This window comes from Podarcis muralis, chromosome Z, assembly GCF_964188315.1.
Source record: "Podarcis muralis chromosome Z, rPodMur119.hap1.1, whole genome shotgun sequence".
NCBI lineage: Eukaryota > Metazoa > Chordata > Lepidosauria > Squamata > Lacertidae > Podarcis > Podarcis muralis.
Window position 1 is genome coordinate 8,876,492 of NC_135673.1, and position 27,985 is coordinate 8,904,476.

Below are 27,985 nucleotides of genomic sequence, written 5' to 3' on the forward strand. Positions count from 1 at the left end.
CTGTATGTAAGCCACTTTCCTTTTTTACCAAGTGGCTTGAGCAGCAAAGCTTCAAGTGGTGAAAGCCACCAAGGTGTCTTCTGTTCTATTAAATCTTTATATCTATCCCAAACCCTCATTAATGATTTCCTAATTATATGATTATAAAATCCTTTATGTACTTTTCCTTTCCCATACCATAGATATGCATGCCATCCGAATCTATTATCATGACCTTCCAAATCCAATGCTTCTTACTTTTCCAGTTTTACCCAGTCCCTAATCTATACCAAACATGCAGTCTCATAATACAATTTAAGGTCTGGGAGGGCAAAACCGCCTCTTTCTTTTGTATCTGTAAGTATCTTATGCTTTATCCTTGGCTTTTTGCCCCTCCCGATAACTTGGAGATTTCCTTCTGCCATCTTTTGAGGCAATCATCTTTCACCATTACTGGGACTGACTGGAAAAGAAATAGCATTTTTGGCAAAACATTAATTTTTACTGCTGCTATTTTTCCTAATAGGGAGAGATTCATTCTGCTCCATATTTCTAGATTTCTTTTTATCTCGAGCCACATCTTTTCATAATTATCTTTGTAAATATTTTTATTTCTTGATGTTAACCATAACCCTAAGTATTTGACCTTTTTATGGACTTCTGTTTCAATACTTTGCTGCAACTCTTTTTTCTCTTCTTCCTTCATATTTTTAACTAATAATTTAGTTTTATTCTTATTTAATTTAAATCCTGCCACTTCCCCAAATTTCTGAATCTTTTCTATAACTTTAGGGAGAGAATTTTTTGGATCTTCCACTGTGATCACCAAATCATCAGCATATGCTTTCAGTTTAAACTCACTTTTCCCAGTTTTTATCCCAGTGATCTCTTTATCTGCTCTTATATTCCTGGCAAGTACTTCCAGAACCAGAATGAACAACAGCGGTGATAATGGACAATCTTGTCTGGTTCATTTTTGTATCTTACATTCATCTGTTACCACCTGATTTACAATGTATTTCGCTTTCTGTTCTGAATAAATTGCTTGTATTCCTTTTAAAAATTTAGATCCACATTTAATTTCCTCAAGTAACTTTATCATGAAATTCCAAGAGATGTTGTCAAAGACTTTTCGGCATCTATAAACATCATTACTACTTTCTTTTCATTTTTGACCTCCAGGTATTCTATTATATTCAAAATATTTCTTATATTCTCTTTCATTTGCCTACCTGGAAGGAATCCATCCTGATGTATATACTCATTTAATTCCCCCCCCCCAATTCTATTAGCTAAAATGCTTGCAAATAGTTTATAATCGTTGTTTAACAATGAGATAGGCCTATAATTTCTAATTTGCAGCAAGTCTGAATCTTGTTTTGGAATTATTGTAATATACACCTCTTTCCATGTTTCTGGAATTTCACCTGAATTTAAGGTCTCATTCATAACATCTTTCAGTGGGTTTAGCAATTGTTCACTTTATTTTTTATAATACTTTGCCATTAGTCTATCTGGGTCAGGAGACTTGCCATTTTTAGTCCACTCTATTGCCTCTAGCAGTTCTTGAACGGTTATTTGAGTATTTAATATTGTCATTTGTTCCTCTTTTATTTTTGGTAAATTACTACTTTTAATATATTATTCTATTTAAAAAATTTCCTCCTTTCCTTTCCTATACAAATCTGAGAAATATTTTACAAATGCTGCTCTTATTTCCTTCATCTTATCTGTGATCTTTCCATTTATATTAATTTCATTTATGGAGTTCCTCTGTTCACTTTTCTTCAGCTGCCACGCTAGCAATTTTCCTGATTTATTGGCATGCTCAAAATATTTTTCTTTCTTTCTTTTTATTTTCCTGCTAATTTCCTCATTAACTATCATAGAATATTGAGTTTGTAATGTTCTAATTGCCTGTTTGACTGGCTCTTTATTTGCTTTCTTTGACAATTGTTTCTCCTTGTTTGCAATTTCCTCAAAAATCTCCTTTTCCCTTTCAATTTCCTTTTAAATGAATTTTGTTATATAAACAATCCTCTCATCACTGCCTTGCTTGTGTTCCAGACCGTCTACAATTTTGTCTGTCTTTGAGTGTTTATTTCAAAATAATCACTCAAGGCCTTTTTGGCTTTTTCCATAAATTTTTGATCATCTAATAAATCTTCATTCAATCTCCATCTAAATGAAATTTGGCTTTCTTTTTGTGTTTCCATTGTCAAGGAATTATGAGCTGAAAATGTCCTGGGATTAATCTCAATTTTTTAAACTCGAGGTTCCAACTTTTTGGATATCCACAAAGAGTCTATTCTTGAACTGCTATCATAAACATGGCTATAATAAGTAAACTCTTTATGAAACAAATGTCTTGTTCTCAATATACCCCATTTTTCGCTCTATAAGACGCACCAGACCACAAGACGCACCTAGTTTTTGGAGGAGGAAAACAAGAAGAAGAAAAATTCTGACTCTCAGAAGCCAGAACAGCAAGAGGGATCGCTGCACAGTGAAAGCAGCAATCCTTCTTGCTGCTCTGGCTTCTGGGATAGCCTGCATTCGCTCCATAAGACGCACACACATTTCCCCTTACTTTTTAGGTGGGGAAAAGTGAGTCTTATGGAGCAAAAAATACGGTATCTATCAAGTTCAAATTTTGAGCCAGATCAAAGAAAGTCTTTGGCAACCTGCCTTCTTTCGTCTCTTTTTCCCTAGCTGATCTATCTTTTTCTAATGATGGAGCTCCATTTAAGTCTCCCATTAAAATCATCTTTTGATCTGCAAATTCAAGTAGTTCTGTTTCCAATTTTTTTAAAGAAGACAGCTTTTTTTCTCATTAGGTGCGTAAATTATGCCAGGGAACTTTCTTAGCTCTGCATGGAGTTGTCAGGGATTGAACCTGGGATCCTTTTTTTGCATAAAACCTTCACACTACCACAGAATTGTTCTTCACTTAAAAGATTCCACTCTTTGTGGCTCTGAAAACAGGACCGAATTAATTAGCAACACAGGAAGCTTCCCATCTGCAGACTTTGCTGCTGTTAAGGCTTCCTGCCTAAAAGAAGTAGAAGAAAATACTTTCAATTTCAAAATGTGGGACTGCACAGAGTTTTGAACTCATACACTTTAAGTATATTTGTTATAGTACTGAGTCTCCCTCCCCCAAATTGTGTGTGATGATTTGTTAGCCAGTTCAGGGTTGTTGTTGTTGTTTACAACTTCACAACTTCTGCATCAGACACACCCTACTAAAAAAAAAAGAGAGAAAAGCCAAATGATAAAAAGTGTGCTTTGCTCCTTCCTCACACCCAGTATCTTTGGTGGTTTCGCCACAAGAGCCCGTATTTCTTATGGAGCAATGGTTCATTATCAGTCTGCCTTAGTTCAGTAACAGGTGCAAAACCAGGAGTACTTCAAATGTATTTATGAGGATATGTTATGAAGCATGACCTACCCAAAGATGAAAGGGAAGAAGAGGTGTTTCCAGCCCAAAAGAGTACAGTGTTTTAATTTGGTTTGGGCAATATCTTTTATGTATGAAAACCAAGCACATCCTACCCTTATATAATTTGTGTACATGCTGTCCCTGACATTGGCTCTCAGTTAAGTGCTTAATAAACAGCTACACCTAACTTGCTCAATTCCACCCCCACCCATTTTTCAAATTGCACATTGTCAAGCTTTCCGACAGCACAATTTCCCTCCAGCTCTACATTTTATGTCCAACTGTGCACACGTGCGCACACACACACGAAACCTTGGATGTGTTCCTAAGTTGTACCCAATATTAGAAATTATCTGATAGCTGCCCCCTTTAAAAATATACTTCTGCATGACCAGAGGCAGTTTTAGAGCTGCAGGGGGCACCAAAACAATGCTGTAGAATGGAGCATGAGGGGTTGGGTAGTAGAGTATCATTGAATTTTAGCATTGCACAGGGCACTGCTGAAATTTGAGAGCCCAAAGTCTGCCACTGCCATGACAACATAGCATCATACTATGCATAACCTTGCAAAGGAACCTTAATATAAACATAAAAATGCAGTGCACAGCAGTTTACTACATGTTGAAAAGGGAAATTCACAAGCACACTAAATAAACCACCTAGTAATATCCACCAGGAGCTGCTTGTCCAGGGAGGTATCTTGATTGTAAATCCAACAAAATTCTGCAGACGTGGCAGTTGTATTATTACACCTCTCTGACCAGCAACATAATGCAAAAAGGGGTCTTGTGTATCTGCAGAGCAGTCCCTCCTGCCTCTGCTCCTCAACACCTTTTGTATTTGCATAAGCCATTTCGGCAAGAGACCAGACTTTGGACCACCATCCCACCAATGAGAACTATATGGAGTACGTCCAGTGCTTGGCTATCTCTAGCTGGTCAGCAGCCTTCGAGATTGGGTCTTAACTGCCCAGATCAATTCCCAACAAAAAGCCAATTAGCTTACACCTGCCCTGCCCTGCCCACCTTATTTCACACTGCTGCTGGCCAGCTCATCCCCTACCACCTAGCAACCCCATCACCTACTGATGTCAGAGGCGCAGTTTGCCACAAGGTCCGTAAAACCTACAGCTGGCTCTGCTTTTTCTTGTACTTACAATGCTGATGTTTCTTAAGTTTGCTCATAAACAGAGGGATTTGTGTTCTCCATTAAAACAAACAGCCCCTTGTGTTAATCACCACCTGATTGGAAAAAGACTCTGCCCACCATTAATTTCTCAAAATCCCATTTGGAAGCCATCTAGTGTTCATTCCCAGATTCTACAGCAGTGAATATGGTAAACAAATGATAACAGGGTGTTTTGTTTTGTTTCACTTTGTCTGATAAATAATTTCTGCCCCTTGTCTGTCCTCAATTGCCTGCCAATCTATTTCATTGGGTGGCCATGGTTTCTAGTTATTATGAGTGGAAGGAGAAGTCTTATAAACTAACTCCCATCTTCCTTTTTGCTCAATCTGAACAGTCTTTGTTCATAGAGAATGTGCTTCCAATATATGATTTTCAAGCTTTTATTTACCTAAGAGAAAGGAGCATGTGGGAAGGAAGTCCAATGGCTATCCCATAACTATAGCCTGGAAGTAAATAGCTATTAACATACACTACATAAATCTGTTGTTGTTGTATTTATATTTATATTTATATCCCACTCATCTGACTGGGTTTCCCCAAACACACTGGGCGGCTTACAGCATACATAAAAACATAATAAAACATCAAATATTTAAAAAAAGAATATATTATACAGACTATTAATAAACCAATAAATCAACAGAAACAAATACTAATATGATTGGGAAGTTGGTTTGGGTGATAGATTTGGGTACCACCAATCCTGTGACTTGATGTATGTAAGATGGGAGTCTACAAGAAGTGGTCAAACTAGACTCTTTGTTAACAGTCTTAGCCAAGCCTGTTAAGCCCCCTTTTACATATCTTTGGGGCTTTTATGGAAACCTAAGGGAAAGCAAGATCTGTTGCAGTGCTAATGCTGTGAATCCCTCCATTCTCTCTTTTTTAAAATTAAATTTTATTAACATATAAAACACATACATTTACACAATTACACAATACACGTACATAACACACTACCTTATTTTCATAACATAAAACATAGCTCCATTACTCTATATAATACTTACCTATACAGTACATACCAACATACCTACACACCTACCCCACACGAACACCCACCAAGTGACTTGACTTCCAGCTGTTCTTGTTACGCTACTTTATTTTTCCAATTAGCTTAAACACATTTCATTATTTCTTTAATCTTTTCTTCTATCTTAACTTTACTCTCCTTTCACTCTAATCATTTTCTGGATTCACTCAATATCTGTCAGAAATTCTACTTTTCCCACATAAATTTTGATAAAGATAGCCCACTCTTTATTCACTTTTTGTACCATATCTCCTCATCCTCCCTCTTAGTTCAGCAATATGGAAGTATTCTATCATTTTAGATAACCAGTCTGTTTTAGTTGGGACGCTGCTGCTTTTCCCATTTTTGGCAATCAATAACCTTGCCACCATAGTTGCATACATAAATATTGGCCTGACCAATCTTTTTATTTCCTCTGACATGATGCCTAGGAGAAAGGATTCTGGGTTTTTTCCAAATGAAAATCTAAACATCTTTTTCAGTTCGTTATAGATATTTTCCCATTCTCTGTTCACAAACCCTTCAACATTTCTCTGATGGAAATAGTGACGTCCCATTCCATAACGATAATTTTAATATTTATATCCCAAACATCTTACTGGGTTGCCCCAGCCACTCTGGGCAGCTTCCAGCAAATATAAAAACACAACAAAACATTAAACATTAAAAACCTTCCCTATACAGGATTGCCTTCTGATGGCTCAGGGGTCGGATAACTCCATACCAATCAAAATTTATCCAATGAAAATAGGGACATCCTAAGGAAAAGTGAAACATTCCAGGGTCAAATCAGAAACTGGGACAGCTTCTCTAATTCAGGGAGGACCCTGGCATATAGGGACACTTTGGAGGGACTGTGTTCAGGTTCTATATATGTATTAAAAAACCCATATATCCTAAAGACACCAGTCTCCGTTGTCCTTCATTCTAAGGAAACAGGGCACTTGGTACTCCCAGAGTCTCTCACCATTCAGGTGTGGCATGTAACAATACATATTCAAAATTTAAACCTGTGTAAAATCTGATGAGGAATCAAGCAATTGGCATTTTATCAGGGTAGTGGCTTCACACAAGGGATGTGTGCTGTGTGTGCTTTAAATGCATGGTGTGGATCTGCCCAGAGTGGAAGAAAATGTATCATGCTGAAAGCAATCTGTCCTTACAAAAGCCACAGACATCTCTGGACACAAGTACAGACCTTCGTGTATAAAAATGAAACATAAAGGAGCAGTCCCAGCCCAAGAGGTCTCCCATTCCTAGCACTGATTAGAGTTCTGTATAAGCCCCTTACTCTTCCCCTACCAAAGGGTTGCCCATGACTGACAATCTGCAAACACAACTCAGCTGAGGCCCCAAAGAATAAGTTGGTTGGTAGATTATGGGACTTTATCTCATGATTGTTCAAGCCCCAGTTGGGCAAAAAATTCCTGCATTGCAGGGGGTTGGAATAGATTATCCTTTCCTTCCAACTCTTTTATACACAGAAAAAAGTGTGAATCGTTTGTTTGTTTGTTTGTTTGTTTGTTGTGCAGTTGGATACAAAATGTGGACTGGAGTGGGGCCATCACGAAGTTGGAAAGCTGATGTGTGGTTTGAAAAATTGGAGTGGATGAAAATCAAACACATTAGGTGTAAGCATTTATTAAGCACTTTAACTACAAACTACAGGCTATTGCAGAGACAAGAGTGTACACACAAATTATGTAAAGGGAGAATGTGCTCAGTTTTCTTCCATTCTTAAACTCCCCAGACCATATTAAATCACTTTCTTCTTTCTGGCTGGAACCTCCTCTTCTTCCCCTTTCGGTCAGGTAACGCTTCATCACACTGAAGTAAACACTCCTAAAATACTCCTGGTTTTGCACCTGTTATTGAACTAAGGCGGATAGATGGATGAATCCCTGGTGTACTACCAGTGGCGTAGCATGGGTTGTCAGCACCCGGGGCAAGGCAAGTAATTTGCACCCCCTAACCCGTGGATTTGCGCCCCCTAACCCGTGAATTTGCGCCCCCTAACCCTAACCCCCAGATGTTGCGCCCGGTGCGGCTGGCCCCCCCCTGCACCCCCCCACGCTACGCCACTGTGTACTACAAGCTCCCTATGGAGAAACCCACCACGGATTCAGGGTGTAAGGAAGGAGCAGGGCACATTTTGTATTTGTTTGGCTTTTCCTTTTTTGGTGTGTGGAGTCTGATGCAGAGTTCGATCTGCTGGAAAATCTGCTTTTAAAATAATTTTAAAATCATTGCTCCCAAACAGCCTGCTTCTGGCTGCCAAGGAAAAATGCAGAACCCTCCCGTGTTTTCTTCCATCTCCCTTTTCTAAAGGCATCACCAGGTGGTTTCAGCTGCAGTCTGCTGCAAAGACTGAGCCTCAAAGCTGCAAGGGGCCTGCTGCATCTGTATCCTCTTGCAGAGGAATGAATCTAAGCGGCAGAGAGACAGAGAGGGTCAGGAGATGAGGCGGCGGCTGAATTAACCAATGGCAGGAACCTAATGTCTTAGCCTAATATACCCAACTGCCGGTGGTACCTGCTGGAAGTCTAAAGCTGCAAATGCTGAGATATTTGGGGTTCATGCCAGAAAATTCTGGGAAGGTATAGTGATGGAAAACAAAGAATGTACTGTGATAAATGGTTATACTTTACCCAGGGACCCTTTAATTCTCCTCTTTGGATATGTTAAAGAAAATTGTACTAACAGAGGACAGGGAATTAATCAACATCTATTAACTGCTGCCAGAACCTAGGAGCCAACTCCTAGGGGTCATGAGGGCATCGGCACACATAATAAAAAACTTGTGGGCACCAGGCCCCCACAAGGTTGATGGGCATTCCCATTCAGATGGTGTGTGTGCAATGTGTCATGTGATTATGCAGGGAGGGGCTTACCTGGGCCCCCACAATATTTTATTCAAGTTGGCACCCTTGTGCCAGAATTATTATTGCCTTATTGGGGAGGAGGTAAGAACACCATTCTTGAGAGAATGGATAACTAAAATCTGGAACAAGGTATGTGTGGTTAAGCTTACATATATGGTGAGAACCAGAGGGCAGACATCAAGATGATGGTGTGTGTGTGTGTGTGTGTGTGTGAAACTGAGTCTTTTTCATCTGTTCGGCCACTGAACAGGATGCTGGACTATGGGTCACTGACCAGATCCAACATGCTTGTCTTATGTGCTTAAGACTCATCCTTTTTAAATAAAAAAAAAGTTGGTGAGATCCTGTAGTTGTTGTTTTTTTTTTGTTTTAATTGGCTATAAAGGTTTAAAAGATTACTGGTTGTAAATAGAACGGTAGATTGATTAGTATGGTGGTTTTGTTTCTGGTATTTGATTTTGATTATGCTTAAGATGGTATAATAGGATGATACTGAAATGTTTGTTATTCGAGGGGTGCATGTATGGAGCCTTGTGACGGTAGCTAGCCTAAAAGGCGGCTTATAAATGATAAGATAAAATAAATATAGAACTAATATTATGCCTAGCAGAATAAGATAATCGCAGGGAGGCCCTCTTCGATTGCAGGAATAGAAGTGCTTCACTGAGCGTCCCTACCAGCTGTTACAGATGTTGCATCCGGGCTTGCCGAGCAAAGCATTCTGGGAGGTGTAGTTTGAAAGTGTCCAATCTCTCCCTCCCTCCCTCCCTCCTTTAAAAATAGGGAACCACAACTATGCACCGAGGTAAACGGTATCGTTGCAAAGAGCCTTAGGACTACCCGACCTCCCCCCCCCCCTAGATTTACATTTATTATTCTCAGTATTATTGCAATCTTTTTTCGAATCGCCCTGAAGAGCTACTTAAATATGGGTGTGATCTTAACTCCTACTCTCTATTTACTCTAGAGTAAGCACAGAGCGATGCATGCAGTCAAACAAGGTTTTGCAATGTGCCGCTTGTCTAAATCGTAAAATAGTATTTATTCTGGGCTGGGGAGGAAGACGGGAGAGGAAATAAGTAAACCCAGAATAATAGACTACAATTCCCAGGATGCTGTGCGCCCTCGCCCACGTGACTCCTCACTAAATTCATTATCTTTTACCGAGGCATTGAATCTAGGCGGAACCTGATCGAGTGGAACGAACTTAATTGCGCGCAGACGGCAACTCGCCTGCTGCTTCTGCCGGAGGAAAAAACGAAGAGGTGAAGAAAATACTGCAGCAAGATGATGCAGGCAAGTCTATTTCAAAATTGTAGATGGTGTCTATTTAATTTACTTATTTAATTAGAAGCAAATTAAAAATGCAGAGCTTGTTGTTGTTTTTTTTAAAAAAAAGCAAAAGTTTGTGGACAAATTCTCCCCGGCTCGTGTTGCTATCATTCGTGCTGAGATCGATGCTGATCCAATTTTTATAAACAAACGCCGGACAATCAACTACTTTACTATAACGTAACTGTGCCCAGAAAGTAGCCTTTATTTAGCTCTTTAAAAGCGTCGTAATGAAATTTCGATCGCGATCTTAATTTGCACGCTTGGCGAGTCAGCGTCTCCATCTGTTGCCTGTTTACCAGGAACAGACTAGTGTTTTGTTGTGTTCTTTGTAAAACAATGAGCCTTATTTTGTCCCTAATTGGGGGCGGGTGGTGGTGGAGAGAGAGATTTTGGGATGACTTTCCTTTTAAAGAGAAGTTGATGTACATCTCTTACTGTCTGGCGAGTTACATCGGAAGCTGCCTCACACAGAGTCAAACCATTGCTCATCTAGCTCACTATTGTTTACACACACTGACTGGCAGCTGCTCGTCAGGGTACTGTTCCCATTCCTACCTGGAGATGGCAGGGACTGGATCTGGGACCTAATCTAAGCCATGGGTAGGCAACCTAAGGCCCGGGGGCCTGATGCAGCCCAATCGCCTTCTCAATCCAACCTGTGGACGATCCGGGAATCAGCGTGTTTTTACATGAGTAGAATGAGTCCTTTTATTTAAAATTCATCTCTGGGTTATTTGTGGGGCATAGGAATTTGTTCATCCCCACCCCCTAAAAATAAATATAGTCTGGCTCCCCACAAGGTCTGAGGGACAGTGGACCAGCCCCCTGCTGAAAAACTTGGCTGACCCCTGTAATCTAAGCAGATGCTGTACCATTGAGCTGCAGCTATTCCCTTGCCTTAAAAAGGTAAAGGTAAAGGGCCCCCTGATCATTATGTCCAGCCGTGGCCGACTCTGGGGTTGCGGCGCTCATCTCACTTTATTGGCCGAGGGAGCCGGCGTACAGCTTCCAGGTCATGTGGCCACCATGACTAAGCCGCTTCTGAGCAGCGCACGGAAACGCCGTTTACCTTCCCGCCAGAGCGGTACCTATTTATCTACTTGCACTTTGACGTACTTTCAAACTGCTAGGTTGGCAGGAGCTGGAACAGAGCAATGGGAGCTCACCCCGTCGCAGGGATTCGAACCGCCGACCTTCTGATCGGCAAGTCCTAGGCTCTGTGGTTTAACCCACAGCGCCACTCGCGTCCCATTCCCTTGCCTTACAGACACTTAATCCTTGAGTTGGGTTGGGGAGATATATCTTGGGTCCAGAGTGCATGAATACAAACTTTAGATTTACGGTATAAAGAAAATTTTGGTCCAGCTCTCCCAGTGGCTATGCACCGTGCAGACAGCTCAGAAGACTCGTAACTTCATAGTATATAGAAGACTATGAAAATGATTGGGGTGGGGTGGGCTGGATTGGGTTGTTGCACAGGCTTGCGTAATCACCCTGAATTGTGCACCCAGAATTTGCTGCTATGCTATAGAATCCCTCCCTAAAAATGTCTGGAAGTGGTGTAGTTAGGCAATTTCAGACTCTGGACTTCATGGTTTTACAAGGGTGACCCTCTTTAGATGGAGATGTGTATTATTTCACTTACTTCAGAGTGTAATGAGAGAGCCCTGATGCTCTCCTACTTGTGTTGCTGAGTGGGGCTGCTGGCATCTGCCCCAAAATCCTCCCTTACAGTGCCACCTTTGTTGCCACCAGCCATGCCTCTGTCGTAGGTCAGACACTTATCTCCTCCTGATTTTTGGGAGAGGACAGGATAGTACAGGAGGAGGTGACTCCCCAAGTATCTTGGCCCCAAGCTAGGGTTTGAAAGGTCCTTGCTAAATTGTGCCTGAGAGCTAATTGGTATGGCTATGGGTGTAAAATGCCCCCGCACAGACTTTCATTCCTCCCCCACCCCCATAACCCCCTGTCCAGATAGATGGGTTTCCTGCTTCAGAGTCAGCACAAGAAAGGCAACTGCTGGTGCTCATTCAGACCAGTGGAGCCAGAACCAATGAGAGGCAGAGCCAACTAATTCTGGTCTAGTCCCCTGCCCATCCTTCTCCCTTCTGGCTTCTACAAGGGCTACACTTGAGACTAAGCTGGCAGGCAGGGCCACCCCCTGAACTGGTTGCAAGTAAAAGGGCAGACAGGCAGGAGCAGTTGGGGTTGATGGGGCAGTGCCCAACTGGACCAGCCTAAACTGGACTAGTAAAGGTACCCCTGCCCGTACGGGCCAGTCTTGACAGACTCTAGGGTTGTGCGCTCATCTCACTCTATAGGCCGGGAGCCAGCGCTGTCCGAAGACACTTCCGGGTCACGTGGCCAGCGTGACAAGCTGCATCTGGCGAGCCAGCGCAGCACACGGAACGCCGTTTACCTTCCCGCTGGTAAGCGGTCCCTATTTATCTACTTGCACCCAGAGGTGCTTTCGAACTGGTAGGTTGGCAGGCGCTGGGAACGAACGACGGGAGCGCACCCCGCCGCGGGGATTCGAACCGCCAACCATGCGATCGGCAAGTCCTAGGCGCTGAGACTTTTACCCACAGCGCCACCCGCGTCCCTTGGTAAATGGGCAGCAGGAACAGAAGAGCCTTCGTCAATGTGAAATAGCCCTTGGACTGGTGTGTGTGGATTTGCAACCTGAGTTTCAATCCAGGCCAATCCTATTGTCTTCCCAAAAGGCAAGCGGAGGACAAGAGAGAGCTGGAGAGTGGGGGCTGGTCCATTGGGATAAATGGAGCCCCGTTCCACCAATCTCAGCCAGCCTTTCTACTCCCTGCCTTCCTACTTACAGTCAGTCCAGGGAGTGGAACTGCCAGTCAGCTTCCTCCTTGGTTTCAGTGTTGCCCTTGTAGAACTCAACGGGGAGGAGGGTGGGGGCCAAACTAGAATGAGTTGTCTCTGCCTCTCGTTGACTATGGCACCATCTGCCTCAATGGGCACCAATCACCACTGCATCCAGGTATTTCCTAGTCATTCCGAAGGCCAGCAATTGAAGAAAAGTTGTCTCCCAGAGGGCACCAGCCACTACTGGGTTTGGAGGTGAATCTGATGTAACTTGACAAGGCTCTGAATTTTCTTGTTGCAATCCCATCCCCCTTCCCATTTTCTCTAATGGCTTTTAAATAAGTATTTTGCTAATTAAAATAATGCAACATGTGTGTGCATGAAAAAGGCAGTGGGGTGATATGAGTCATGCTTCCTCAGTGGGCTTTCCCAGTATAACCAGAAGCTGTTCTTTGGTTCCTTGAAAGTAGGTTAGACAGTACTGCTTCCGCATCCTGACTACCTGCCTGTTTACTCAGGAAGTCCTACTTGAGTATGTGCCAAACTGTCCCACCTTAGTAGAGCTATCCTGTGAATGCATACTTGGAAGTAGGTCTCAATAGGCCAGTCTCATTCTTTTGCATTTGCTGTAACAGGCTGATGCAACTTCCTATGGAAGAGGACTCTGATGTTTATTGTAGTCCCCAGCGTAAATACTATGAGTACAAGCCAGTCAAAGCAAAGTCCTTTTAAGTCCCCTTGATTTCAATGTGAGAGTGTGCTATTCTTATTTTATGAGAAGTCCCACTGCATTCATTTTAGGGATGGATGGAGAAATCTGATTCAGTTGACAAGCCTGACTAATTTATTATCATTATTATTAATTAAATTTCTATACCACCTTCATCTGAGAATCACAGGGCAAACAAGACTTTGTGTATCCCTGTAAATATGCCAGGGAAGGGAGAAAACAGCCCCAAGGGCCAAGTGTCTCCCTCCAGTGTTCTTTATTGGACCTTTGGGACTCACCCTAGGCGATACTCCTTCCTCAGCTGTGGCTTCTTTGTTCAGGCCATACCCCTCACTGACCAGAAGAAAACGTAGATCTGATTCTCATGCAGAATGAGCCTTAGGTCCCAAGCTGTTATTGGACTACAACACCTGTCATCCTTAGCTAGCAAGACCAGTGGTCAGGTATGATGGGAATTGTAGTCGAAAAACAACTGGAGACCCAAGGTTGGTAAACACTGCTGTGGACAATACTGAACTAGGTAGAGCAGTGGTCTGGCAGCTTCCTATGTTCCTCAGGAATTAGTGAAACATAGGAAATTCTCCAGTTCTCTGTTCTCCCTTCATGTGATCTGCTAGAAGTGTTTACCCGATTATCCCACTGATTAGAAACCACAGCTTTCTTCCCAAGCTCTTTTGCAATGAAAGAATCAGTCCTGGTTCTGTTTCCGCCTCCATCTCTTTCATTCACAGCAACCCAATAATTGCGACCTCACACCTAGACATGCCCAGTCTTGTGTGAATTTCCTCAACTCCCATTGGAGTTTCTTTGGCAGACGGTATATGTTCAACTTATTGCTTTAGGTTGAGCGTTAAAAATCTCAGTATTGTTGACACTGGCAAGCAGCAACACACTTGGGTTTCAGACAGGAGTTTTTCCAGTGCTACCTGGAGAAGACAGCGTTTGAGCCTGGGACCTTCTGTATGCAAAGAAGATTAGGTTTATTTTAATTTAATTAAAAAATTACATCCCACTTACTGAGAAATTTCCTCAAAGTGGCTTTTAAGAGATGTAGTTTTGAATGCTTTAATTATTGTGAATATACTTTTTTAATGATGTTAACTGCCCTGGACTCCTATGGGAGGAAGAATGTGATAGAACACAATCATAGTTATTGATAATAATAAATTATGCAAGGGTGGGGAACCTGTGGCCCTCTAAATCCAGCCAGATGGGTGGAGTAGAAATAATAAATTATTATTATTATAAATGTTTTTGGACCCCATCTACCCCCAGCCAGCAAGCTCATTGGTCAAGGGTTATGGGAGCTGGAGTCCAGAGACATCTAGAGACCTAAGGCTGAAAAACACTGATCTAACCCATTTTCTTCTCTGGCTGGCAGTGGCTCTCCAGAACTTGAGCAGGGATGGGACCTAAATACGCCATCCACTCCACAGGCTTTTGCAACTGACCCTGAGAATCTGCCTCTTAGGAAACCAGCTTTTGCATAATACAGTTTTGGTTCTCCTCTCACATTCTCAGTTTTGCATGTTTCAAGAGAGATTCAACTTGAAGTGAACAATTTCTGTTCAAAGATCCGACACAGGTGTGGAATTTGGCACCAAGAAACTGGTGCTGCCCGGAATTCACTGACCCTGTGAATGAGGGATTTGCAAAGACGCTGACCCTGTTTTTGACCATACCGTAATAGAGCTTCCACATTAATAAGCAAAACAGAGACCCAACAATTAGTTGGAATAAGATGACAGATAATCATAGGTTGGGATGATGAAAATGGCACATGATAAAGAACTTCCTTGTACAGAATCAAACCAGTGGTACAGGTTGTCAAATATAGCCTATGTTACTGGTTGAGTCGCCCTGACACACCTGTGGTAAATTACATATACACAGACACACACACACACACACACACACACACACACACACACACAAGGTCTGTGACTGACTGGTCATCTGGAGGTTCCAGGGATCAAACTAGGAGCTTCTGGGTTCAGAGCCTACATTGGCTCCCAGTACATTTCCGAGCACAATTCAAAGTGTTGGTGCTGACCTTTAAAACCCTAAACGGCCTTGGCCCAGTATACCTGAAGGAGCATCTCCACCCACATCGTTCTACCCGGACACTGTGGTCCAGTGCTGAGGGCCTTCTGGTGGTTCCTTCTCTGCGAGAAGCCAAGCTACAGGGAACCAGGCAGAGGGCCTTCTCGGTAGTGGCGCCCGCCCTGTGGAACGCCGTCCCATCAGATGTCAAAGAGATAAACAACTACCTGACATTTGGAAGACATCTGAAGGCAGCCTGTTCAGGGAAGTTTTTAATGTGTGACATTTTAATGTATTTTTAATCTTCGTTGGAAGCCGCCCAGAGTGGCTAGGGAGACCCAGCCAGATGGGTGGGGTAACAATAAATTATTATTATTATTATTATTATTATTATTATTATTATTATTATTCCACCAAGCTCCTAACCCTAAAACATATTTAGCTCTAGCTCCTATCAGTACCAGCCACACCTCAGTAGAGTAAAATAGTGAATGACTATAGAGCCATGGGAGAGCTGGGAAGCAGACGTCACTCCATCAGCTCTGCTATGACAGGCCAAGTCCATCAGGCCTCCTCTCACCTCAGCTGCCATTCCACCAGACCAGGAGCGATGGGAAGCAGGGCTCATTTCATCAACTTTGTCAGAGGCCCCGCTCCACCAGGCACCTCCTGCCCCTCTTGGTCAATATAGGAACAACAATTTAGAAACTTGCGCCTGAGTTTTGTTTTTCCTCTTCCTTCCCTTTTCCCTTGTGGGTGTAAGCCTTGTGGGTAAGAACTGCCTTGTTTTGATTGTGTGTAAGCTGCTCTGGGAGCCTTTCTGGCAGAACAGCAGGGTGCAAATACTCTCAATAAATATAGGATGCAAGCCCTTATCACACGTTCTATGTATATAGAGGGGGCACTTCTGGGGTGTATGGGGTGTTAGGGGAGGGGCAGTACCTCTGGTGGAAGCTTCCAGCATGCAAGAGTGGGCACACCTTGGGGATGGCTTCCCTTGGCCGGGTAAACCAGGCGAGGGTAGCTGCTGGGTCTCAAACCCTCAGTGAGTGAGGGGCTTCCCCTGCATGCAAAGACAGGCTCCGGCAAATGGTGCAGCTGAGACCAAGATTGGGTCCAGCAGTCAAGACAGGGGTTTATGCATGTGCTGTAGAGGGAAGTGACAAAATTTGGGGCAGCAACCTGGCATGCAGTTCTTTCCTGCCATTTTCACTGGGGAAAAGTTGGGGTGTGGCAACACTGTCCAATGATGTTAGATGTTGTGCTGCACTGTGCCTGCTGGTGTGAATTAAATTTAACATGGCATGCTGGTATATCAGTCAACACCGCCCCCCGCCCCCCGATAACACAACAGGTACTACTGCAGTTTGAAAAGAAGATCAGAAAATGGGACAGGAGAACTTACACACTGTTCCTCATGTCATGTACTTTTGGTCCTGGTGTTGCCCTTGTAGGACTCAGAAAGGAGGAGGGTGGGGGAAGCACTAGAATTAGTGGGCCCCACCTCTCATTGGCCCTGGCACTACCTGCTCTTGGGGTCCTTGCTTTCTGCCCTACCAGTCACAGTGGATCAATCTGCGTCAACCTGGTGCCTTCCAGATCTGTTCAACTACACCTCCAACTGTCCCAGCAATGAACGGTCATGCTTGCTGGGGCTGATGATGTTGGCAGGGCACCAGATTAGTGGAGGCTGTTCAAGATCTTGCATAAGCCTGCCCTGGATTTAGGTAATTAGATTTGGGGCTCTGGCTTATTAAACTGGCCTATCAACCAGGAACCTAGTGGGGCTACTTTACATATACTAGGGTAAATTGTGCATAAATGTGTGTGTGTGTGAAGATAATAAGCAAAACAAAGTGTATCAGGAGAAGTTTGCACTAGCATGTTGGTAGATTATCATGAGCACTTAAAAAAGAATTGCACGCTGACGTGGAATTGTGGAGAAATGAAATTAAGACCTGATAAGTGAGATACTGAAATTGACAGATTCATTGACCCGTAATTCTGGAGGTAAAGGAGAAATTAGTGGATTGAATTGGAAAGAGGAGAAACTGAGATTGGCAGATTCACCCACCCTTGGTCCATAGCTAGCCCCAGAAACCTTGCCAGTGTTTCCTCTTTGTTAATTCTTCCTCCTTCCCATCCATCCTCTACAGATGTTTTTCTATTTCTCGGACAACGTGGTCCTTCTTTTTGACTTCTGGGAAACGCACACCCCAGCAGGTAAGAAAACAGCCTTATCTCTTAAGTAAATTTGAGCTGCTGAGGCAACAAGAAAGGTCCTTGAGGATGAGGGAAGATTATATGAAACCTTAGCCTCAGAAACAAAGATGACAAAGCTTGCTCTGTGCCATGCCTAAGACTTCCCTAGGCAACTGACTCCCTAGAATGCTTGGCTTCGTAATAGTTTTGAGGGCCAAGAAGGAAGAAGTCAAACAAACTAACACAGGATTTATCCATACTGTACTTAGTTTTTACCCTACTCTTTCCAGACACAGGCTTGCACTTTAAAATTCTTGTATCTGAGCACTCTTTGCCCTGGAGCTTCCCCTGCAAAAAACTACTCTTTAGTGCTCAATTGGAGCAAAGGGTGATTCTGCTTTTCCAGAGATTGCTGTTTGCTTATAAAGATTGGGGTTTTGTAGGAAAGCTCTGGAGCAAAAAAAGGGGGCACTTGGACACAGAGTTTTAATACTCTGCTGTGCATGGAAAGAGCAGTGGAAAGGTCAGTGTGGAAAAGCCCATAGAAGACCAATTGTCCATAATATATCAGCTGTGGCTCAGTGGCAGAGCATCTGCTTTGCATGTAGGAGGTTATGGGTTCTATCCCCATCATCTCCAGGTAGAGCTGGGAGAGACATTACCTAACTACATGGACCATTGGTGTGACTTGGTATAAGATAGCTTACTCTCCAGTCTCATCTCTGTCATGCATGGTGTGGTAAAAGAATGGGGAGTTTGTGAGAACTGCAGCTCCCTTCAGGGGCAGAGAAGGTGGTTAAGGAGAACTTCCTCCATGCCAAGGGTACGGAACCTGCTGCTTTCCAAATGATGCCGAACTACAAATCCCACAATTCCTGACTACGGACCATGCTGGACTTTGTGCAAGGACATCTGGATGCTAATTCAGGGATTGTTGGATATATGTGAAAGGTAGAATAGGTCTGGAAGAGACTCAACCTTCACCCCACCTCCCCAAATAAAAGTTTAAGACACACACACACACACCCCCCGCTTTTACGCACAACAGTTAAAAAACAGCTAAAAAGCATACAGACACAGAGTTAAGGGAGGATGGACACAGGCACGTGAGTGAATTATGTAATTTACATGAACACACACACAGAGCACATGCCTTTTGGACAAGGATATAATTGTTGAGGCTCTGGTAGGTTTCTTGAGATCATATCTAGCTCCCTACAGACGAGCAAAATATAACAAAATATAAAAATATTACAAAATATAAAATAGAACCTTAAAATTGTTGATTAAAAACAGGTATGTAAAAACGTTTGAAAGATGGATAGCAAAAGCAATGCTGCAATTTGACATTGTAATCCTACACATGTCTACACCTGGGATTAAGTCCCACTGAGTTCTATAGGTCTTACTCCTAGAAAAGTGAGTGGAAGGTTGCAGCCTGAATCTCCTTCATTTCCTCTCACTCTGGAAGTCTTATTGAGCCTCCTGCAGCTTATTGTTGTTTTGATAAAGAGGGTATTTATAATAATGAATGATCTTTTGATATGAGCAGGTGCTGATGTAACTGTTTTGGATATCATTACCATGCTTGCCTCTTAATAGTTGTATTATCAGCGTATTATCAGTACACCATTATCTTTATTGCATTTTAATATTTCAGCTGTGCCACAGAGTGCTAAAAGTGCATATAAAATGAATACTCCTTGATTTTCCCCTCCCAGAAGTAAGCTTATCTTAACACACACATGGGCTAGAAACTTGCACTCTTAAAAAACCCCAAAACGCCCCCCAAAGATAAGGTTTGCAGGAAATGGAATCCTGCAGTTGAATTATGCAGTCTGTAGTTACACAGAGGTTTGGGAATGGTTGTGTACAAATATATTTTTACACCCACCCATCCCAGCTCCAACCATAAATCTGTTTTTTTACCCAACAGGGATGGTGTTCTCAGTACTGGTGATCATGCTGCTTGCGGTGTTGTATGAATTCATAAAAGCTGGCAAGGCGAAAGTGCTTCAGTACACAATGCCGCCATCCATTGCCTCCAGCATCAGCCAGGAGACCTTGAGAGAGCCAGAAAGGGCATCTATTAACACGGGCCTGGAACAGCTAAGCAGCTCCCCGAAGAAGTAAAAAAATGGGGTGGGGTGGGGAAGCAAACAGCAATCTGCAGAAAACCTGTATTGACGTTTGCTCTGATTCCGCTTTAAAGGGCGGGTTTTCATGGGAAAAGCTCTGGAGGGGAGGGGCAGGGAAAGTGCGTTCAGACACAGAGCTTTAAAGTGCAGACTGTGCCTGGGAAGCATGGAGGGAAGTTAAGTGTAGATAAGCCCTGACATTTGTTTCTCTTTCCTTTTGGAAAAGTTGGTTTTCATGGCATGTCGTCCAGACCCTGCTCCATGTGGTCCAAGTGGTCCTCGGTTACCTGGTGATGCTGGCGGTGATGTCCTACAACACGTGGATCTTCCTGGGAGTGATTGCGGGCTCTGCCATTGGCTACTACATAGCATACCCACTGATCAGTCCCAGATAGCAGCACTGGCATCAGCGCAGGAAGATGGTTTAACAGTGCCGATTAACTGGAGACTCCTGCCTTGGGAACAGATCTGTGGTGCTTGGAATACTGAACTGGGTAAACAGGAGTCACCCTGTTGTAGTTCCAAGATCCTTTCCCCTGCTCCCCATCCTCTAACTTCCACAGGCAGGACATTTGCACCTTCTACCTTTTTGAGAATGACTTTTTGTCCTTTCACTGGAATTTATTTGTAACTGCCTTTACTAAGTGCCTTGGAACAAATGCTCAGTAGCTAGAACAGAGATGTTTCGCTTTCTACCCTCAGGATGTGTAACAGTGGTACCTCGGGTTACAGACGCTTCAGGTTACAGACTCCGCTAACCCAGAAATAGTATCTTGGGTTAAGAACTTTGCTTCAGGATGAGAACAGAAATTGTGCTCTGGTGGCGCGGCGGCAGCAGGAGGCCCCATTAGCTGGTACCTCAGGTTAAGAACAGTTTCATGTTAAGAACAGACCTCTGGAACAAATTAAGTTCTTAACCCGAGGTACCACTGTAGTCAGCTGAGCCTTGCACTGTCCACTCTGACTGATAGGAACTCTTTAAAGTGAGGTGCGGGGGCAACTTTACCAACCCCGCTACGCTCTGTCCTCTGAGGGTGTGGAACCCATGCCAACTTCATTCAAAGCACATGCTGTGCTATTCGGTTGCATTCTCTTGCAGGCTTTTTAGCGTAGGAGGGCAATGGTGGAGATATATAAAATTATACATAATGGGAAGAAAGGGGATTAGGAGGAGTGTCCCCCCCCCCACTTCTCATAAACCTAGAACTGGGGCCATCCAATAACTCAGAATGGCGGGAGGCTCTAGCATTCAGGAGGGAAGTGCTTCTTCATACAGCACATAAGTAAGCAAGCTATGGGATGCATTACTGTTATAGCCATCAACTTGGGCAGCTGGACAAATTTCACAGAGGATAATGTTACAGGTGGCTGCCAGTTGTGATGACTAGGTCCTACCTCTCCAACACGCCTCTGAATCCCAGTTGCTGAGGATCATGAATGGGAAAAGAGCCATTCAGCGCATATCCTGCTTACAGGATTCCCATAGGCAACTGGTTGCCCACTGCCACAGTCACAGGCAGTATGCTTCTGAATCCCAGTTGCTGGAACCCACAGGAGGGGAAAGGACTCTGGTGTTTGGGTTCTGCTTAAGGGCTTCCAATGGAAGTGTCTGGTTGGCCACTCTCAGAACAGGATGCCAGAATATTTGGGCCACTGGTCTGACCCAGATGCTCTTCTTTTGTCCACTGTGAGAACAGGCTGCCAGACTATATGTAAAGCCTTTGGTTTTGACCAATAGAGCTCTTACATTCTTTTATTTTTCTGGGGGTGGGGATATTGGATTCAGGGCACAAAAGGGAAGACTCTGCATAATTAACATAAGGGACTCACCACCACATGGGTGAGGCTGTAAAGAGTGGGGGAATCAAATGTTAGCCTCACTAATGCCTTGCAGGACTGGGTCTGGTCAATGCGTGGGGGACAGAGAGCTGCCTCATACATAGTCAGGCCATGGTAACAGTACCACTTTATTCTGCTTTGGTCAGACCACACCTGGAATACTGTGTTGGGAGGATAATGTACACAGGGTGTTTAGCAAGGATAGCCTATGTGGTGCCTTCTGGATATTGTTGGTCTGCAGTTCCCATTGGCGCCCCGTCAACATGATCAGTGATCAGAGATTATGGGCGCTGTTGTCCAGCACAACTAGAGGGCGCCATTATGGCTCCAGATGCTGAACCAAGGAAAAATGTTTGTATGGCTAAATTAAAAATGAATGTGCTATGAAATCTGATGCAAAAATCAATGACAAATAAAATATTTTACTTAACACATCAGATTTCAGAAGTTTCTTTATGGTCTTCAAATTAGGTGAAGGGTGTCTCAGGTTGTTCCTGCATGTGAAAACTACACTTTCTTCCCCCAAAACTGCTTAAGCACGTTCAGCACATACCTCTGTGGATCATTCCAGACTGTTGCTACTTTTGGCTGGGATTCAATCACAAGCTGGCAAATTCAGGGCGAGCCATCGAAGGTGATCTGATGCTCTTGTACAGCATGCTCACTTGTCTTCCCCGCCCCGCCCCAGCCCAACCAAAAATGAACTTTCTGAGCTAAGGAAAGAATGGGAAAGGCATCATAAAGCAAGGTAATCACATTTGCTGTATGCTAGCCTCTCCACAAACCAAACAGAATGGATGCTCAACAGACGGGTGGTGATGGCACACCACCTAGCACACAGAGCAGGATGAATGCAAAGCAAACAGGATGGCTGTTTCATGGTTGGCTAGAGAGCCCATCCTAAGGGAGGTTAAAAATGCTTAAATTGTAGATCAGGACAAAAAGAGTCTTGGCTGGGGGAGAATAAAAGAGGCTGGAGTTATCAGTAGTAGAGTTTGGCTGTCTGTGAGAGTCTTACAGGGGAGGAGGATCCTGTATCCCAGACAGCTACTGTTGGGACTCCTAAGGCCCAGGCAGCAAAGCCAATGGACAGGGATGATTGTTGTAAACCACCTGGATTTTATGAATAGCAGTGGATAGATAGATAAACAGAGATTATGGGAGTTCAACAACATATGGTGGTCCATAGATTCCCCCCCCCCATCCTTTGAACCAGACTCAAGTGAGGAAGAATGCAGGAGGGCCAAAAGTGCATTTAGATGTGAGGGGTTATTGCATTAGTTTTCTTGATTGTAATGCCAACACTTCTGTCCATTTTCTAATGTTCTTTTCACACTGCAGTACCCGTTGCATTATGGAACAGTGGGTTTGTTTGTTTTTTGCCAAAACACCAGCACCATGTGCTAAATTTCATTCCCACCAGTGAGGGTGTTGGTGTTGGCATCCCTTTGTCTTAGGAGACAATGGAGGAGTGGCCTTTGGAGGTGAAGTCAAGCTGTTGGACAGTTGCAGCGCCTGCTGTGGCTGTAGAGACCAATGCAGGAGAGACAAGTTTTGCTGCAGGTGGGGCAGGTGAAGGTGTCCGGTTGTGCTGCCATGACATTTCTTCTCTCGGTGCTTCTCACAGCAGTCATTCCTCCTCTGGTCACTGCTGTGGATGCACAACCTGACTGTCTCCAGACACTGCTGTCCTCTGCAAGGGATTCCCACACAGCAGGGCTGATGTTGCCAGACTTCCTCTCACATTTGCAGACATCTTTGTAACACAGGGTTGGTCCCCCAACAACAAATGTTGCTACTTCCCCACCCTCTGTTCCCCCATGAATCCCCACTATGAAAACAGTAGGAAAGAACCGTAGGCCAGAATACCACCCCAAATTTTGTTACTTTTCTCCCATGATTTTCTGCAAATGGATCTTTCGTGCTATGTCCCATTGCTTTTCTGAAAGTAACTTTGTGTTGTGTGAAAGCTCAAAAGCAATGGGGGGAATGAACAGCTTGAGAAATGTCAGGGAAATGGGAATAAAATGCAGTGTGAATGCAGCCACAGTAAAATCAATTGGAGGCCTGTCTGACAAGAGGCTGTGTCCTCTCTTTCAAGCACACAAAATTTCCAAACGTCTTTTTGTCAAGAGCCCAAGCGATGGGAAGGAGGAGGCAGGCTGTACTGATCTTAAATAAATCTAGATTTTATTAATAATATATAAGCCACATTTCCCCCCTCTTAAACATTTGGTATAAGTTTTGCAATAAAGTATACTGGAAGAAAAAAGGTAAAAAGATGGCAGGCTTTAGTTCCCAAGATTAAGGCACTTTTTGTTTTACGAAGAGCAGAGAGAGAAAGTGAAAATGAATGGCTAAATAGGTCTCCATCCCCTCCTCCAAAAAATAAAAATAAAAAAAAATCTTAAAGAGACATTAAGGGAATAATGAACAAGCACTTTGAAACTGGCATGGTGCCACAACTGCAGGAATATGTGTGTGTGTGCGTGTGTGTGTGCAATGTGCATTTACATGCAAGGCTTGGATCATGGTCATTCAGTCTTCCCATCATGGCCATTCAGTCTTCCCATTGCCCTTTGGAAAAGTTTACAATAGTTCTGCATTGACATTAAGACACTCCATTTCTAAGTCGCTAGAGCCTTTGGTGGGCTTGCTCCCTACCCACTCCCTCTAACTTTAGTGGAAGCCAGATGCCCCATTGGCCTCCACTGTTTTCATTCTAAAACGTCATTCTGTCACCACCTTAGCTAAAACACATACAAATGTACCCATGTCCATTTGCTTCCCTGCCCTCCTGCACCTATAAAAGCATATTTGATAGGTGAAAGCAACAACTTGGCCACTGGGGAAGAGGAAACGTGACGGGGATACGGAACCGGAAGGCCTCCAGGTGTTGTTCCCATCAACCAGTGTAGCCAGTGACTAGGAATGGTGGGGGAGGGCCGCCAACACCTGGAGGGCCGCAGGTTCCGCATTCCTGTACAAGAGGCCCACTCAGTGTTAGTCAACTTTGGATTACCCAGATGGTGTTGGACTACAACTCCCATCATCTCCAGCCAGCTTAGCCAGCATTCAGGGATGATGGCAACTGTAGTCCAGCAACATCCAGTGGTCCAAGACTGAGAAGCATTGTGTCCATTTCAGCTTCCAGAGGTCCGCTCCTTCCTATGAAGGCAACTATACACATCAACATTCCAAAAAAATAGCCTTAAAGATAAACAGTTATTTGGGGGCACAGAGCAAGAGGGAAACAAGAGTGGACTGATGGGGGAAAACTTGTAATAAACCACTCTCAAATATACAACTTCTGGATATTATCTAGAACAGTCCTCCCATGGCTAAGGATTGACCACCCTACACTTTCTGGGATGACAAGCTCCTCAAATTTGATTTGCCTCATAGAGTCAGATATGCTGAGAAATGAGTGTACAAACCCTCAGGTAACAGGAAAACCCAGCGGTGCATCCAAAGCTACCCTACTCAGAGCAGACTCACTGAAATGTGCCTAAGTTCACCATATTATTAATATTATACATTTATTTCACAGAATCGTAGAACTATAGAGTTGGAAGCGACCCCAAGGGTCATCTAGTCCAACCCCGTGCAATGCAGGAATCTCAGCTAAAGCATCCAGGACAGATGGCCACCCAGCCTCTGCTTAAAAACCTCCAAGGAAGGAGAGCCCACCATTTCTGGAAGGAGACACCCCCACTGTCAAACAGCTCTTTCCATCAGAAAGTTCTTCCTGATGTAGGTTTGGGTCCTCTGGAGCTGGAGAAAAGCTTGCTCCAGCCTCCATGTGGCAGCCCTTTAGGTATTTGAAGATGGCTATCATATCTCCTCTCAGTTTCACCTGTACCAGGCTTTAAATCCCCACCTTTTTCTCTGACAGAGACTCGCGTCTATTAATTTCAGTGGGTCTGCCTCCAAGCAAGGACTAAGTTTCGGCACAATCCCTAGAAGCTCCAGGAGGCAATAACCATATTCCTTTTACCCATCAGGGGTAAAAAGAAAAGTGGATATTTTTGTAAATCCAATATGTGCACACATGCACACTTTCAATGGGACAACCCATTGCTATGGCATTCAGTTTGCATTCCCCATCCACCCAGCGTCACCAATGAAGAAAACGTTCTAAAACAAAGCGGGCAAGTTCTCTTATAATTTTCCTTGCCTATAAATTGGGCACAGAGAGAGGCCTACTCTGAGTAAGATGAGTATTGGATACAAGCCACCACCATTAACATATCTACCCAGTTTCTTGCATTGGTGGTAAACCTACAAGATGTATGTTACTTGACCCCTCCCTGGGCAGGGAAGAAAACTTATTCCGCAGCTTTGCCCTCATCCACATACGTTCACTGCTTTCTGCTACACACTTCCCTCGTTCGGCCTTAACAACTGCCACATCCGGTTTCTCTAACCTTCATTTGCATCGTCATTCTCTAGCGAAAAGGGACTCGCTGGCTCTACCTACTAGGTCCTGCAGCTAATATTCCTACCCAGATCCTCAAATCTCTCCAAGTGGTGAGAGTTGCGGAACTACACTAAGACATGGCTGTCAATGCTGGGGAAGAGAGGTGGAGATGCACAGGTGATGAGATTTTCTTACTTGTGAAACAGTTAAAAGAAGATGACTACCCTTAAAAAATATATATAATTATCAGTGGGGCAACGAGACTGGATTAAAACGCAACCAAGTTCCAAGAAAATGAAGGTGGATTGGAAGAAATGCAGAAAAGCATTTTCTATATCTGTAGTGGAGGGCAAGGAGGAGGGAAGCAGCTGTCATTCTGTTCCTGTACCCCAGGCATTCCCTGGCATCCAAGGTAAAGTGTCTTTTCAGTAGAACTGGAATGGGGGAAGGAGACCCCTGATGAGCCAATTGTGAACGAAAGGTGCAAAGGAAATGAAAGTGAGGAAGCCAACATAATTCCAGGCCTACAGAAGCCCAGAACCGTCAGCATGGTCCCAAGAGAGACAGCTAGAAGAACTGGTATTATTTCTGGGGCTCCTCCATCCCATCCCCTGTGCTCCCTCCCAATACTTCTCTGGATGGATTGAGCACATGCAAATTAAGGAGGCCAAAGAACCAACTTTAGGCACTTTGCTCTCCCCTCGCCCTGCCTGCCTTCTCCCCCCCCACAGCGCCCCCCACAGGGTCCCCCAATTCGAGTCTGTCTTTGGCATTGACACAGCCAATAGAGGAACCCTCTTGCATAAGAGGTGGGGCAGCTGTCCTAGAACTGAGTCTGCACCCCTTCGCTGCCTTCTGTAGCCCCATGGCTGTTCTCCACAAAGGATTCCATGCTCGTCTCACAAACTGGGGTCACCTCCACTTGCACCCCCGTCTCCTCCCCTGTCTCCTTATCGCTAGGCTCAAGGCAGCCCACACAGGACCCCCCGTCGGCAGCCAGGGAAGGCGACTGGGCAGGAGAAGTGGGCATGGAGTCCGTAGCCTCCTGCGCCTCCACCTGGCACTCAGCGGGATGTTGTGGCGTTTGCTTGCCTGCCTCCCTGGTGGCTTCCTCCTCCTCCTCCCCCTCCATGTGTTTGGGGTCTACTTCGCTCTTCTGGGCAATGGTGCCATTGCCCAGCTGGGAATCAGCCTTCTCTAGCGGAGCCTTGACGCAGATCTCCTTCACCAGCATCGTACGAAGGTCCTTCACACTGTCAGGGGACCCCTGCACAGGAGGGGAAGGACTGCGGTCAACCCCCTCGGGCTCCAGCTCAGCTGCACCTGGGGACCCCTCCAGGGAAGTGACCTCGTAGGGAAGGGCCTCTTCGTCAACGTGGATGACGGAAACGACTTGCTTGGCCCGGCGCTGCTTCTCATCTGGCGGGTCTGAGTCCGACTGCCTGCCGAACTCCTCCTCCCAGTTGATGGGCGTCTCCTCGCCAAGCAAGTGGAGGTTGGGGTCGCTGTTGTGCATCACGATGCTGTCGCGGTACAGGTTGTGCTTCCGCTGCACAGCTGCCTCCTTCACAGCTGAAATGTGGAAAAGTAAGGAGCATGAACAGGACCACTAATGGGACAATGCATAAGGCCACATCCACACCAGGCATTTAAAGTGCGATGATACCACTTTAAGCAGTCATATCTTCCCCCCCAAAGAATTATGAGAACTGTAGTTTGTTGAAGGTGCTGAGTGTTGTTAAGAGGCCCCCTAGCAGTTCGAAAGCACAAAGTGCAAGTAGATAAATAGGTACCACTCCGGCGGGAAGGTAAACGGCATTTCTGTGTGCTGCTTTGGTTCGCCAAAAGCGGCCTTGTCATGCTGGCCACATGACCTGGAAGCTTTATGCCGGCTCCCTCGGCCAATAAAGCGAGATGAGCGCCGC

The 27,985-nt window shown here is 44.3% G+C and overlaps 2 protein-coding genes across 3 annotated transcripts in view; one reads left to right on the plus strand and one right to left on the minus strand.

The window, feature by feature from the left end:
* The first annotated feature begins 9,367 nt into the window (after nucleotides 1–9,367).
* SLC31A2 (solute carrier family 31 member 2) overlaps nucleotides 9,368–27,985 on the plus strand; it is a 989,995-nt gene continuing 971,377 nt past the window's right edge. Inside the window, exons 1-4 of one of the 2 annotated variants that reach the window (XR_013391343.1) lie at nucleotides 9,368–9,820; nucleotides 17,618–17,684; nucleotides 19,600–19,792; nucleotides 20,028–20,542. Coding sequence is in view for 1 of the 2 variants with exons in the window: in XM_028715200.2 (XP_028571033.2) it covers nucleotides 9,812–9,820; nucleotides 17,618–17,684; nucleotides 19,600–19,792; nucleotides 20,028–20,196 (438 nt within the window). In the remaining variant the exon portion in view is untranslated. Of the gene's footprint in view, nucleotides 9,821–17,617; nucleotides 17,685–19,599; nucleotides 19,793–20,027; nucleotides 22,073–27,985 lie in introns of those variants that run through there. The other variant, XM_028715200.2, reaches the window with a different exon arrangement.
* Nucleotides 23,809–27,985, minus strand: part of NIBAN2 (niban apoptosis regulator 2) — a 95,559-nt gene continuing 91,382 nt past the window's right edge. The window contains exon 14 of the mRNA XM_028715169.2: nucleotides 23,809–27,632. Within this exon, the coding sequence (XP_028571002.2) occupies nucleotides 26,884–27,632 (749 nt within the window). The 3' untranslated portion in view covers nucleotides 23,809–26,883. The remainder of the gene's footprint in view (nucleotides 27,633–27,985) is intronic.